At 45.6% G+C, this 16,028-nt stretch overlaps 1 protein-coding gene across 1 annotated transcript in view; it reads right to left on the bottom strand.

Moving 5' to 3' along the window:
• The window catches only part of LOC142592562 (dermonecrotic toxin SPH-like), a 124,449-nt gene that overhangs the window by 31,721 nt on the left and 76,700 nt on the right, over positions 1-16,028 (bottom strand). The window contains exon 2 of the mRNA XM_075704080.1: positions 10,317-10,575. Coding sequence (XP_075560195.1) covers positions 10,317-10,575 — 259 coding nt within the window. The remainder of the gene's footprint in view (positions 1-10,316; positions 10,576-16,028) is intronic.

Below are 16,028 nucleotides of genomic sequence, written 5' to 3'. Positions count from 1 at the left end.
AGTCGGACTACCCTGCAGCACGGAGGGTGATCTCCTATTTCCCGCAGCCCCCGCCTCCATCGCCAAGAGAGCGCTTGCTGCCCTCCTTGGCTTTTGTGACGAGACTCAGCTGAGAGCGCGGCTGTAAGCCCCGCTTTGCTTCTTCTTTAACCTTCTTGTTTTTTTTTCCCGCTATCTTTCATTCTCTCTCTAATCTTTTTCTCCCCACTCCCCTTACCCCGTGCAGTACTGTTGAGGTGCCCTCCCTTGAGAGACAGTTACGGCACTGCACTTTTCTCTTCCTTTCATCTTGAAATCACTACTGCTACCATATCCTGGTCCCTTTCGGAGTCGGCCGGCTAGTGCTACACTCAAAGGCGTCCGCACGGCAACTCGCCGCTCGCAATTTGCCGTTCGCGGGCCGCCGTGCGGCGTTCGTGTCGTCCACTTCTCTCCTCTTGTGTCCGTGTCTGCACGCCTTACCCCTTGTTTGCATTATGAAAGGATTTCTATATGCCTGTAGCTCGGTCATAGTGGAGGCTATGCTCGGTCGCTCGGCTCAGCAGGCTCCGTAATCGGCATTTCATCGCTACTCATCATACGTCACGTTTTTGTGCTAGTGTGCTATGACGTCAATATTTTCGTTCCTCCTCTGTGACGTAGTAACTGCCGCGCTAGCGATGGGTCTCGACTACGAGGAGTTTTTAATGACTCTTTGGAGCTGAATGAAAATTATTTTGAAATGTTTGCTGCGTCCAATACCTCGTTCTGGGTGTCCTTGCATACGGAAGCAGCCTACAACGTGCTTTTTACAGCCTCAAAATTTGGTGTGCCAACCCCTTTAAGAACAGTCGGTGCCACGTGGCACCGCCACCGCGAAGCCTACGCGCGTGGGCTTCGAAATTCATGACGCACCGGTGTTTCCTAGCGCTTAGAAATGCGTAATGTGGCCTTCGAGATCCTCTCGCGCGCGTCTCTCGGAACATGCTGCGCCATCTATAGAAATGGCAAAACTTCCACGCGTAGCCTGCGAGACGAGAAGCGTGGCTCACCAGTGGCTGCTCACGATGAGAATTGTTTCTTTGACTGCCGCACACTCAGTTACACATACTCAGTGGCCCAACTAAGCTAGCAATTCGTCGAAGAGTGGCACATACCGGGCTTTCATGGCCCAGTTCGCTTAAAGGGCCCCTGAAACGGTTCGAACAAATTTTGTAGACGCGTAGGGTACAGCTTAAGTAGAACATTCGCACCACAATTTAAGTTAAGCGTTACGTATTAATGGAGCTACAAGCGATTAGAAGTTACCCTCCTCCCTAGCCATGCTTTTCCTCCTCAACTCGTTCGCCGAGCGAGCGGGGCTAAGCTCCGCCTTCACTGGTTCAGCGTCACGATGCGACGTCACATCGTCCACTTCCGGTTGTTTTGTAGCCCGCCCCCGCCCGCGCGAGACCTCTCCGCTAGCCGCTTGGCGGTCAACCCCAAGCGATAACTATCGAAGCAGCGTGCGTTGCGAGCATTCTGTCGTAGCGCCGAACGTGTCTTGTATTCCTGTAACCACAGGCAAGCTGGTCATTTCGGCAAATGACTGGAGGCATAAACTCAAGCTGATGAAAGAATTTTAGCGTAGACGTACGTGAGCGGCCTGATCGGTCTGCACGGTCTATACACTTGTTGGCGCAGCGCTTAACCAGCCAAACAAAGCGCTAATATTGCTCTAACGAAGTGTAAAACATTTAAAACATTTATAAAAACAACGTGTTAATGATTACACTCCTGCGAAAAATACACACCAGCAGCATACAGTTCGTTGCTGCTACTGTGTATGGTTGAGCTCTGTGCCACCAGGTGGCTGCACCGTGCAGACCATTGACATTTGCTCTGCTGCTCATCTCATGGCTCATCCCGTTACGGCACAGTCAAGATGCCAGGCTCTGTCCCCTTGCGCTTGCGTTTGCCCTAATACCGGACTCGCGAAACGCTATTGCGTTAGTAATCTTCCGGTGTAAAGTGACGGCCACAAACGCGCAAATCCTGGCGCCGATCGGATATTGGCAGTCCGATGCGCAGCAGCCAGTTCGCTCGTACGCTGCCTTGCAGAGGGACACGATGTCGCAGCTTTGCATATTGCCAGTCGCTACGTTTGCAGTCCACAAGGTAACAGAGTCGGATCATAGTGCTCGCGAAAAGACTGAGACCGACCCTGACCGCGGAGCTCTCGTCAAAATGGAGTACGTTCTAACACAAGCAGACGACACTTGCAGTGTGCCGGAAGTGCTTAAGTGTACCGAAAAATTATTCTTGTGCATTCTCTTTATGTTACTTTCTTTTCATAAAAACAAATTAACTAACATTCCAACTATTAGGAAGGTCATTTGTTTACCATAAAGTTGGAAAAATTATCGATCACGCGCCCTTGTCAGCCAATAGGATAGCTCGCCCCACTGACGTCGTATGGGTGATTTCGGTCATATGGGTAGGGGCGGCTTAAAATTCCACCGAGCAGTGTGCTGCGATCGGCAGCGATGTGCATGTTTAAAACCTTATAATAAATTACACGCTTTACGCGGGGAACTTAGATGTGTCAATTAATGATCAGAAGGACCTACTCTAACGACTCAGTACGTTTGTAGAAAATCGTCAAAAGCGTTTCAGGGTCCCTTTAAGGGTTGGCGTGAAAGCCTTTCATTCAAAAGTATATCATGCCAAGCAAACAAACAAAGACACCAAGGAAAACATAGGGCAGTGTACTTGTACTTACTAATTGAATTAAAGAAATGATAAATTAATGACAATGAAAGTGGATGAAAAACAACTAGCCGCAGGTGGGCAACGATCCCACGTCTTCGCATTACACGTGGGATTGTTCCCCAGCCACGGCAAGTTCTATTTTCATCGACTTTCATTGTCAATAATATATCATTTCATTAATTTAATTAGTAAGTACTAGTACTTTCCTTTATGTTTTCCTTGGTGTCTTTGTTGTCTTCTCATGACATGATTATTAAAAATCCGTCCCCTCGGTTAACCCTCTTTCTAATCGTTCATTTAAAAGTGACACATACTCCGTGCACCTGTGGCGCAGCCTGCTAATGTATCCGTTTCCTGTGGAACCATTGTGACCTGGGTGCGATTCCGCTCATCAATCACTAACAGGGTTTTAAAAGGTCTTGTTAGTCATTGTAGAGCAGCGCATCCAAAGTGACACATACCAAGTTACCAAAGTTTGCGTCAAAAAGCTTCATTGAAGGCGAACACGGACTGAGCGACGCATACCCACTGCTCAAGTAGGTATCAGAGTTTTTTGGAACAGCGGTATCTACCGAGTCCCGCATCTGCAGTGGCCAATGCCGACGTGGAATGGGTTCGTTGGAGAGCATCGTGCATACTCAAAAGCCCAAGTCGGTCTCATGGTGTGCTCGAACCCGGTTCCATCAGCACAGCAACTCGAAGGGATACTCATCCGACAACAAACTACTCAGTGGTTAAAGTAGGCAGCAAAACGATTAGTTGCAAACATACATAGATACAAACATTGTTGGCCCCCGGAAAGTGCGTCATGTATCCTAAGAATGCGTATTTAAAAACCGGTTTGAGAGTTGTGGAGAATTTTGTTGAATCCTACAAACCATCTGCCTTGTCTGCTTTTCATCTGCTGGCGACATTGAGTTACGACTAAACAGAGGTTTACGCAGAGCATTGCGGTAATGAATGGCACAGCGCCAAGTAGCTGGCAATTGTAAATGTAGATGTATATCTACATAAGTTGGTGCTTGGCGTGAGAAGTTTCTGCCGTTAGAAGTTACATTCTGTGTGGATGGGTAAGTGATGGGTGGCAAGTAGCGTTATGTTGTTGGCTGCACGAGCATCAGCCCTCACTAGCCGCACGTGTAGTTTGAGCCGATGTGGACCACGCTCAGCCCGGGTGGTCTGTCCTATTCGTCGAGGTCATGCTTCAATACTAGTGCTCACCTGAGCGACTTACTTGAAGCTAATTAGTGGCTAAGGCGCTTCTACAAGGAAACTACCAGCTCCCTAATTGAATGATTGTACGCGCAAAATTTTAATCTAGGTCTAAGTTATGGAATATATGAACTGTGCGCACGAAAATAGCACAAAGAATGATAAGTCGGCAGTATAACAACGCGCACTGTGGTATCCCACTCATTGTTTTTAAGTTGTCCGGTCCTTCGTACCAGCAAGACTCAGGGTGATCCGAAAAAGCTTGCACGCACAAAATCGGCGTGCTTGGCTATGTTCTGACATTATATTATGTCACTGATGCGAGGTTTCGAATATATTTCGAGCCAACGACGAGCAGTCACCCTCTACGATGCCGATGTAAACAAGTGCACCAATCAGCGCTTTAGACACTCAGCGGCCTTTTTTCCGGGGGGATGCTGCGCTCTATAAATCGACATAAAAATGAGGAAAGCATTGTTCCGCAGCACCGTATAGGAAGTATGCAAAATGCTTCCCTGAGGAGGGGCAAACCACCCAAAATTGCAAGCAGGAAATATCATATAAGTGGTTAGGGCTATCTTGTGTCTTCATGTTGCAGTGGAATGCGTCGCGCTGGCGCTGTTTCTCGTGGCGGGAGGTCAGTGAAACGGCGAATCAAGGTTATTCACGGAAATTTCAGCTGTCACTGACTGCTCCGAAGAGCTTATGCCACGGAAATTGCTCCGCGAATCCGCTCAGCATCTGCTCTTTGTCGGTTTCCTTCTCGGCGCTGGCTGGACCGGCATGCCTTCCGCGCCTTCCCCGCTGGCGTGCCAACCGTGACGTCACATGAAGATGTTCACTAAGCTGCTTTGTTAACTTTCGGTTTGGCTGTTCTTATTTTGGGCAATTTAAAATAAATGTTGAATTTGCGGTACAATTCTACGATCAGACGCGTGACAGGCGAGGAGTCTGAGTAACATAAAATTCCATTGTGTCTAAATTTTAAAAAATCACCAGATTTGCCTTTATGTCAGTCTACCTGTACGATCTCATCTACAATTTAAAGGAATTTACTCATGACTACATATGTGGCCATGCAGGCTCCCGGCTTCCACAGAATCCATGCCGATACTATGTATGTCAACACTCTGAAGGGCACCCTATTTATATTCAAATATCTCACAGGCTTCATTACATTGAAGCATTGTCTGAGTGGGACAAAATACATGAAAAACGCAAAAGCTCCGGAGCGATACATCGATTGAAGAAAAACGTTATACAATTCTTAGCGACAAACACCAGACATCATACTCTTAAAATCAACGAAAGCAGTTTACAAATAGTAGGTTTTAGAAATGTGGCTATATAAAAACGGAACAAAACTTGGCTCAGAACTAAACAAAAGCAGTTTCATGTATGTAATACAACAGAAAACATTTCGTTTTGGTAATAGCACATAAAAACGAAGATATTAGGTAAGTATGGCGGTTATCCTGTCTCTAAATGCGTTAGTGTCTCTGCTGTTCGTGACGTCATCAATAAGGAAATTCCAGTGGCTTGTGGCACGCAGGACAGCAGACTTGTTAAGTGATTTAGTATGACCATAAATGCGCCGAAAGCTACTGCGAATATGAAGACGATATGATATACGGCATGGCTGAGAGGAGGGCAGCCTGTTTCTATGAGGACTGAACACCATTTTATAAAACAAACAAAGCAGTGCAACAGTTGGACGATATTCTAAAGATGGCAGTGATAGCGTCATCTTGTTAGTCACGCTGCAATGTCGGCTATAATCGCGAGAGATGAAGCGCGCAGCACGGTTTGAACGGATTCAAGGGACTGTCTTATGTACGCTTGGTAGGGTGACCAGATGGGTGATTCAAATTCAAGTTGTGGGTGAACAAACGTCAACTAAGCCAGTTTTCGGGTCTCAGGTGACATACCATGAGGATAATGTTTTAGATATCTGAGAGTACGTGAAGCCTTAGCTACGATTTTAGTTAATTATGTGTGACGTCCACGAAAATTAGGAATAAAGTGGATAATGAGGTATTTCTATGAAGATGCCGCTGAGACTGAGTGATTGTTAAGCGAGTAGGGTGAACGTGGAGTGTGATAGTTTTCGGCTGAAAGTTACTAATTTACACTTGTCAGTGTTTATGGCCATTAGCTATTTAGCGCACCATGTTGTTACATGGTCTAGATACTTCCGTAGCGCAAGATGATCAGTAGTATTAGAAATTTCACGGTAAATAACACACTCATCTGCAAAGAAACGAATGGTAGAGGTAATATCTGTAGGTAAGTCGTTAATATATATTAGAAATAGTAAGGGGCCCAAGACACTGCCCTGAGGAACACCAGACGATACGTCAGAGAGGGATGATGAGCGCTCATTTATGCAAGTGCATTGTTTGCGAAATGACAAAAAGTTTGTAATCCATGATAGTGTTAAAGAATCGATGTTTAACTCGGAGAGTTTGGAAATTAAACGACAATGTGGCACGCGATCAAATGCTTTTGAAAAGTCAATGAAAACACAATCCATCCAATGCTTATCGTTCATATTAGATAAAACTTCATGAGTAAATTCCGAGAGTTGCGTATCGTACGACAGCCCTTTCCTAAAACCATGTTGATGAGGGTAAAAAAAAAATCTGTTTTCTTCAAGGTGCTGTGCGACGTTTGATGCAGTAATATGTTGTGGTAGCTTACATGCAATACCTGTTAGACATATGAGCTGGTACTTACTGATATTATTTTTCTCGCCAGATTTGAACACTGTGATGATTTTGCCAATTTTCCAATCGAACGGAAGTGCGCCTGTCGACAGAGACTGCAGAAAAATGTGATAGAGGATGAAGCTACTTGAGGTTATCGTGAGCTTAAGAATTTTGACGTTAATTCTGTCAGCGCCAGTGCTAATGGACATTTTAATGTTATTGATTAAAAACTTGATGCCTTCATCAGTTAGTTCGATTGGGGTTATATGTGTGACCAATTTCGGCGGTGGAAGGTATACTAGAATGATATTCGTGGGTGAACACTGAAGTGAAATAATTATTAAAAATGGTAGCACTTTCTTCGTCAGTAATTAAATTTCCGCCATCATCCTGTAGAGCTATACGGGCCTGCGGATTGTATTACCCTCAAAGTGATACATAGCTGACGGTGGCCTGTTAGGCTTTTCACGTATGCACTGGGGAGCCTGGAATGAGTATTGCCATGTACGTTGGTATAACTACAATGGTATTAAAGTAGGACGTCACTGCATTTCCGATTTGTGAAGCAGGTTTGCAGTTACTATTCTTTCACAAGCAGCGGCAAAAATTTCTCAGCCAAGTGCCACAGCTGAGAGTGTACCACTGCATTTAAACTACCGGCGAGAGAGTAAAAATGCGCTGCTGCTACTAGTCTTTTTCATACATGGCAAAGTTGAAGTAATCCAGTGCGACTACCTTATCGTAGAGAAAGAGTTCAGTTACAGATCTACCCTGATAAAGTACAACTACTCTACAAAAATACTCCTACATGTGACAAGCAGTTACACTACGGAGAGATTCACATTGACAACTTTATGTCAACCTTTTTTTAGAGCCTCATTACCGTGGTTGACTTGTGTTAGTATCTCTCTTCGCAGCTGCAATACAGGGAGTTAAACGGAGGTTTGAAGCGTAAGGAACATATTTTCTGCGGTGCTAGATGTGATCTGATGGAAGTGTTTTAATCAAGACAAAATCTTTTGGAAGTAACTAGTAATCTTGCAGATTATTTTGCAGGTGAGCGTATTTCCTACTTTTCATAACTGCTGCTTCTTTTTAGTTTCCCGGATTATTTACAACTCCGACCTAACAATGAATAATGAATCGCAATCATATGCTGTAATATTGCGTTTCTCACACCTTGTAACCAACAATCTCATAGGTAAAAGCACTCTGGGTCAAGGGCTGAAGGTCCAAGGAAATGTCACCCTAGTTTCGGGAAGCACTATATGTACACATGCGAACATCAAAAGAGCTGCAACTTGTTGGAAAACCGGATATCAGTATGGCAAGAATTACTGATGGAATTGCCGTACCACAACCGAGAACATCTTTCACGAACAAAATCAATATACATGGGTGACGTCAGCGCTCTAGAAAGGGTCCATGAGATTTGTGCTTGAATATTCGGGACCATCGACTTCTGTTGTATTCCGTGCTACTTTAAGTGAGCGGCTTCACATCCGTGTAATACAGGAAAATGTATGCTGTGTGGCGTGTGTCTGTCTTTCACTTGAAGTTGATGCTTTCGAATCCACCTCCGCGCATTTCTTCCGGCTGCCTTTTTATGAGTGAAATATTTCTATATTGATTTAAAAGCAAGTACACTTCAGAGAGGACAGAAATTCATTAGGCGGCGCGCCATCCTCTCATCTTGCCTCACATAGTAAATCGTGTCCGTGTAAATCCATTTTCGAAAACACCGTCCTTCTGTTCCGTCACCCTAATGAAACACGAGAAATCTCGGAAGCCTATCATATCACTAAGAACACCGCACTGTGTCAAGCCAATCGTCCTCATTACTACATGACAAAGACTTCTATTTTATTGATCGATGTTAAAACGTGCCTTGGATGTATGCTTGTTTTGTACCTAGCCTTGACATGCGCGATGCGTCGATTTTCTGTGTATGTATTTTTCGTACGTGCACTAAACATCAATGGTGAGCGAACGTCTGTGGTTTGTGTGTTCCTTTACTGCGCGCTGTGTGTTTCTAGCGCTCTATGTTTCTCTAATAATGCATTTCCTATCGATCGTTTTGGAATTTCTGACCGCTGTGAGGTGGTTGGACAAAGCATATTTCTCTAGAAACGCACAATTTTCACAACGCCCACAGCGGGAGTGTTAAGAATGTTGTGCCAATAGAATCTTGGCCAATGTTGTACATGAGCACAACATTGGATGCCGCAGTCATGACACCCATACTAATGGTCATTTAATATGTGGTTTGGCGTCTTCGATGGCAACGTCATCGGACACATCATTTTTTGTCGCCGTGCTAACGACGCACCTACAAGTGAACGATATTCTCGGAGGCGCTTTGCACGATGTGTGTTACAACGCTCTACTTGCGCACCTTCGACAGGTGTGGTTGCAACACGATGGTGTTCGCGCGAATAGTTGTAGTCAGTCTCGAGCGTGACTCGACGAGGTTTTACTGGACAGTGGATTGGCCAGCACGGACTAGTACCCTGGCCTGCAAGTTGGCCGCACATGACACCGTTGTTCTCCTCCATGTCGCTTTGCCTAATAAACCACGTGAAAAGCAGCGACACGACCACACCGGACGCCTTTAAGGCGAAAATAGCACAGTATGCCGCAAGAGTCGAACGTCAGCGGTCAAGACTGCAACATCAGAAGTGTTTAAAAGAGGGAAGTACTGTATTGCTTCAGACGGCGACCTGTTTAAGCGCGTGCTGTACTATTCAAAACCGGCGTTAAAAAAACGACTTTGTAACGCACTTTATTGATGTCACCCTATCCTCACATAAAAACACTTGCGACGAAGTTAGAAATAGCGGGAACAACTACTTGCTCTTGCGTCTTTTCGGAGCTCAAGAGATAAAAAGAGGGAAACGGGTAACCCAGGCGCAGACGCCTAAATCAGCATTTTATTGCATTTTTTTATTGAAGTGCTCTATTGTGCAGCCCTTTGTGTTTTTCAAAACGCTGCCTTTCGCCTTTTTATGTGCTCTTTTGTGCATCGCTTCTTTTTGTAACATTGCTCGATTTTTTTTCTAGTTTTGCGTCACGATGTGCCAAGGTTAAAGATATGGCGAGTGCCGCATGAACACAACATTGTTGCGCCAGCATATCACCGCCAGTCACTTCGCGAAGTTAGCGACCCTGCATGGCGAAGCCCTGTACGATACGGCAATAAACTAATGCAGGTGTGTTTACCAAAAATCCACGAAAGATTTTTGGGAATGCTTGACGGGCCACGCGCGACCACGTATCCATTTCCTGTTTGGAGTATTTCGGGGGCTTGTGTTTTTTCTTTGTAGTAACAACCACCCAAACTTTGGCACGAGAAATATGCTTGAATCCGAGGTGATTTGAAGGTTTCTAAAACACCGTAATTCACATGCTAGAGGCTCAAGCAATAATGACGAAGTTAACTTGCTGTATGTACAAAAACAATTATTTAAATGATATTTAGTAATAAAACAAATATTGGTTGTAAGTACATACGAATGCCGCTCATATGCAGTTGGTACGATTTCCAAAGAGTCCTTGTTTTTGTTTTTTGAAAGACTTTGTACAAGTTAGCTGCGGCACCCGGTACGACACGCCTCTGTTCATTACCGCATTCCTTGCGGGAACAAAGGTAAAGCATAATGCCCACACCTGCGCTCACTGTGTCCTTCAGATAGGTGAGGTAGACGGAGACGTCGGTCTGCTGTTCGCAGTCGCGGCCGCAGTCACAGCCCGGACCGTGGTAAAACTTTGTCGCCGTCCCATCAGGCGCAAAAGTGACGTCGGCCTCGATGGCGTTCACGCCCTGCTTCATGAAATCATCCAACTCCCGCAGGCTGTTCGCCATGTGTCCGAACACGTAGACGGGCCGACGGTGGTCGCTGGTCGCAGACGTCAGTACGGGCGCGAGCTGCGGAAGTAAGCGTCATCTTGTAGATTATCATTTGAGTTGGGAACGGTCGTGTTTGACGGCTTCACTTGACCGTTGCGCTGTGGAGCTCGAACACACGGGTTTGATCCCGGCTGCGGTACAAAGCCGCATTTCAATGGAAACGAAATATTTATAGGAAAAGAGTTCTCGTGCGCCGAGATACAAGTGCTCGTTAAGAACCCTCGATGGTTAAAATTATTCCGGACTCCTCTGCTAATGCGCACCTCACAATCAGAACGTCGTTTTGGCACATAATTTCCTTCGGCCCCAATTCACAAAAGTTCTCGTTTCTAAGTGCTATCTGTCATTAACCGGCAGCCTTAACTAATAATATGTCCAGTATGAGGATTGGCTGAAATGTTCTTTTACGAGCAGTTATGGCCTAATAATGTTTTGTCAATGTGGATGCAATGTTTTTTTCCAACACCCTCACAAAAAGTACGGCCTATTGTAGGTTCCTTGATTAGTCTTGGTGAGCCCGAGCTTTTCAATGAAATTCAATATTTTTCGTCAAGCACATCAAGTGGCAGCACGAAACTACGTTCAGTGCGGTTTTTTTTTCTGTTTTACTTCAAAACTAGTTTTCTTTTTTAAAGCCTCCAAAGTTTACTCGAATTAAGTCACTATAGAAGAATCACCTGCCCAGGCATGCATCAGTTGCAAGAAAACACAAACAAACTAATTCATTAAAACGTTATCATGATAATCTTTCAAACTCTGTGGCATATGTTTATATAAAAAATTTGACGGGAATCGTTACAACAGTCTAGTTTTAGGCTCCTACGCTTCAAAATGGCAATATGCAAAGAAATAACTGGTGTAAAATTATGTCTTAGGATCTCCTCATTACGCATCGGGAACAACAAAGCATAAGTTGATGTAGTAGAGTGGCGCTAGATGACATTTGCAGTATACGTTAGAATAAACAGGGGCCATTTGGCCCCTGCAGCTCACGTGACTATGGATCGGATAGAGAGTTCCGCGCAATACCAATTAGAATAATATTGTTTGAGAAGCCAAAGCCACCGACAGCTTCATTTTTGGACACTCAATTACGTCACACCGATATTGAACAGAGGGCCGCGTTTCGCGGTGCCAAATGCGTACGGAGAATTTGAACGAATAATTTGACGGTAGATATTTCTGTCTACATTTCCATTTCCAAATGTAGATAGGGGGACTGACACTTTCAGATGATTTCCATCAACCTTGGAAAATGAAAGTGTCCGGTAAGAAGTTTAATAATATGATAAGTTTATTAGTGAAATAACAGATTTGACTTTTCCGGCAAATGATGTCTCCCTGGGCACATAATTTATCTACAGCTTCGTGATTCGCGTAAATTTCTCACGCTTTTTTTAAGAAAATAGGGTTCCAAGTAACGCAATAAAACACTACTGGAGCGTGTTTTGTGATATGAACGCCAATATTAAAAACATCAATGTTTCTGTAATTTAACCTTGTGTTTGCTTACGCAGCGAGTTGGAAGATTATCCTTAGCTTGAACGGCACCCCCCATTCTCGGATTGCTCTCTGCTCGCTGGCGCAAATATAGCGCAAGCTGTGCTTACAGCTGCGTCAGGCATGTATAAGATATTCGTTAACCAGTCAGGTTGCCTTTGTAGTTATGGCGTTGCGCTGCTGAGCTTGAAATCGAGGGTTAGATCACGGCCTCCTTCATACGAGGGCGAAATGCGAAATAACCCTCATGTACTTCAATTTAGGCGCCCGGTAAAGGACCACAGGTGGTCAGACGTTTTTCATAGTCCCCCACTACACCATACCCTATACCCTATAGCCATATCATGGTTTTGGAAATTCATACATTTGAAAGCATTTTTAACAGGCCCATTTACTTACCTTAAATTTTTTTGTGGTTGCTCGTTTATATTTAGTCATACGACGAGAGTTCTGTGTTCTTTAAAATTCGGTAAGCGAAGAATGAGGTTATCGGTGAAGTATTCCTTCTTAGCGTTTCTCTTTCTAGCCCTATGAGCAGGGAATGTAGTGGATTTACACTCATCCGCAGAGTAGTGTGCATTTTTCTAAAGAACAGCATCTCGCACTCTTTTAGCGCAGCCTAATACAGCGCACCGGGGCAATTATAACGCTCTTGCCCGTATGGACGTCGCGCCATACCCAGTGCCCCTTTTCAACAACGAGATGTAAAACACATTGTCGAAATGTTGACTCAACGCTGAACTTTGCCGCATCGACCATCACGTCAGATATCCGTGTTCCTTTAACCCTTTATTTTAATTTGGTAGCCACGCAGTTTCATTAACACAAAATGAGCTAACCAGCGGGAAAATCTGCCGTACAGGGTGCATCGAGAAGCGGCCCATTCAAAAAAATATAAAAAGTAAAAAACTACCGGGACTCGCAAAGAAATTTACTTTGTTTAAGCCTAAATTTGCGCACAGACGGTAAAAAAACAATTCATTCATGCACACAGCACCATGCCCTAGACTTAAATGACAATTTGTTTAACGCACCATAACTCTCTTTCCACTAGCGCTCTTTTCAGTATCGCGATAGTGGAAAGAGAGCCGGAAACCATGTCTAAGGGATGCACAGCACAAGCACTGTGCAGCGCTCCTGTTGTGTTTGTCTCAGTCTTTATTTCTGGCGCTGTTTCCACCACAAGATATGGACAATTTAAAACTGCATAGGTACTCCCGATGGAAAGAGTGAATCAGGAACATAATGAGACCTCACAAGCAAAGACCTTGCTGAAAACCATATCTGTCTGTGTTCGTTAGAACTGTGTCTTCATGGCAATAATTTCAAACCATTTCTATAAATAGCACAGAACGAATTCGCAAAGGCGTGGCCAAGCATCATCCGAGAATGTTTGGTTATTTTGGGAGAACTAATAGACAACAGCGCCACGACACGATGTTCTCTCACGAAACTACCCTTTGGCGTGACGGCTGTCACTTGCGATTCTTACCAGCAGTGAGTATCGCTTTCTTACCAGCGGTGAGTATCGTTTTCGGATATAAGAGAGAGCAAAATAATGCCGAATTACCATGCACGCAGCCGTCGCAAGGAGATACACTTGAACCGACAGCATCGTCGCTCGTTGAATAGGCTGTAGCGACGCCGCAACACCACAGCTTCACCAACGTATCGGCCTTTGAATAAACTTGAGGGCTCAGGCAAGCGCTGTAGAAAACGTGATTTTGGACAGCGCCTATACTGCTGCTTATAAAGCCAGAAATTCAAGGTCTGTGGCCAGTGGTGCAGCAAATCTTTGCGATAGCCTCCTGCTAGGAAGAGAAAGCAATGATTAACGTACGTAGGTCAGGGCTTTTCAGCACATCTGTCAACAGAAAAGTTATCGGGCGAGCCCTCGTACGCTCCCTGATAACGCGCTACACGGCAGCTATCATATTCGTTTAAAGAAGCCATATTTCTTTAAACTGAAGCTGCGACTGCTTAACACACTGTCTGACCGCCTTTTTTCTTTTCTTATCGTAAGCTCAGTTTAGACAGGGTCAGCGATACATACTATCAGTACTACCACCCGCATGAGTAGTTCATTAGTTTGGTCGCTAGGCGCCAATTGAGCGACATCATAGCGTAACAGTGAATGAAAGCGGTAAATCTATATCCTCAGTAACTATCTACACATGGATGATAGGAGCCCAGTAATCATAATGACGGAGAAATAAAATGCGCAGGCAGGCTATTTTATCGTCGCCCTTAACGCTGCCTCCCATCGTGGCTTTTTCCGTTTTTTTTTTATGTAAGTTTTTTGTAGCGACACCGAACGTTAGAATGCCCCCGAGAAGGTTTAAATGAATCTTCTAGACGCGTAACCTGCAGCTACTGCACGACATTCGTGCCACAATTTAAGTGATGCGTCTCGTATTAAGAGAGCTACAAGCGATTACAAGTTGCCCTCCTCGTTAGCCAAGCTTTTTCTCATCAACTCGTTCGCCAAGTGATTGGGGCTAAGCTCCGCGTTCAGTAGTTCTGCCATGATGCGACGTGATGGCCTCTACTTACTCTCTTCGAGCCAGCTCACAAATCTCTCCAACCTCTCCACCAGCCACCTGGCCGTCGATCTGCAGCGAGAGCTATCCCAGCAGCGTGCATTGCGAGCGTTCTATCGGAGCTCCGAACGTGTCCAATTATCGGGTAAGCGCCGGCGAGCTGGGTGTTGCGAGTACGGGCGGATACGTAAATTAAAGCCCCTCTATATTACTATCGCTATGATGTGGGTCTTTTAGCGTAAACGTGAGCGGCCTGAGCGGCTTCCACGGAAAAGCCGCCTGATGGCTCAAAGCTTAAATAGCCAAACAGAGAGCTAATACTGCTGGAGCCAAGCGCGAGACGTGTTAAGCGTTTAAAAAGGCAAAGTGTTCATGAACGGGGAAGAAGACGACGTTTTCGAACGCACATGTGCGAGCGCGTCGGCTCCCGTTTCTACAAACCTTTTGGACCAGATTTCTTGCCTCAACCCACAGGAACCATGCATCAATCGACGCAGTTTACTCCAAGGAACAGGCGGTTACCAAAATCTTTCCGGTGGGTGGATTTTTCGGACTTTTCCGAGATTTTTCCACCGCACGCCACGTTGGCGCGCAGCTACGCCTAACGAGCCAAACCATACGGGGCGGTCGGGCAGGCGTCGAGCCTAGGCCGAACGCGTCGTCGAGCTAGAAAATGGCCTCCAACCCCAATACTTCGGTTGTAGAAGGCATGGAAATCAATCCGGAGGAAGCGGAGTGCTCAGGCTGGATCGAAGTCGTGGGCAAGAAGAAGAAACTTGCCGAGCGGTGTGATCCTAACGCGCCCACGTCCGCGAAAGGAAGCGGTAATGGCGGCGCCCGCAATGCCGCACCACAGAAGGTATTGCGACGAGTTGTGGTAGCTTCCAGAATCGCGAACCTTCCTAGGAATCACTTTAAGACCATTATAAGGCCTCGTGGAGGGCTGGATGTTAAGAAGACGGACCTTATTATTTTCAGGCGTGCGCTCGCCAAGGCGGCTTCCCTAACAGCGGAGCAGGTGTTCGACGACACGTTGTGCACGAACCCCTTCCAGAACATTCTCGTGGTTGCCACGCCATTCGAGGCAAACGCGCGTGCCTACGCCAAGGTTCAGCAGATTTGTATGGCAAGTGTCGTCATAGAAGTGGCGGCCTACGTGACTGCGTCGGACGACACATGTAAAGGAGTCATCCGCGGAATCAACGTGGACATCAGTGACGCAGAACTGACGGAGATGATCGTCAACCGGAGAAACCCCGGCGCTCTGGGGGTTCGAAGAATCAAGAAGACAACAACAGTGATCGTGTTGTTCGACGGACACAAGGTCCCCCTAAACGTCGTATGTGATGGTGTTCGCTACCCTTGTTCCTTGTATCCCAGGCAAGTAGACGTTTGTTATGCCTGTGGAGAATTGGGCCACAGGTCCTACGT

Source organism: Dermacentor variabilis, chromosome 9 (genome assembly GCF_050947875.1).
Source record: "Dermacentor variabilis isolate Ectoservices chromosome 9, ASM5094787v1, whole genome shotgun sequence".
NCBI classification, from domain to species: Eukaryota; Metazoa; Arthropoda; class Arachnida; order Ixodida; family Ixodidae; genus Dermacentor; species Dermacentor variabilis.
The sequence above is the reverse complement of the archived record's forward strand: the minus strand, read 5'-3'. Positions and strand labels throughout refer to the sequence as shown.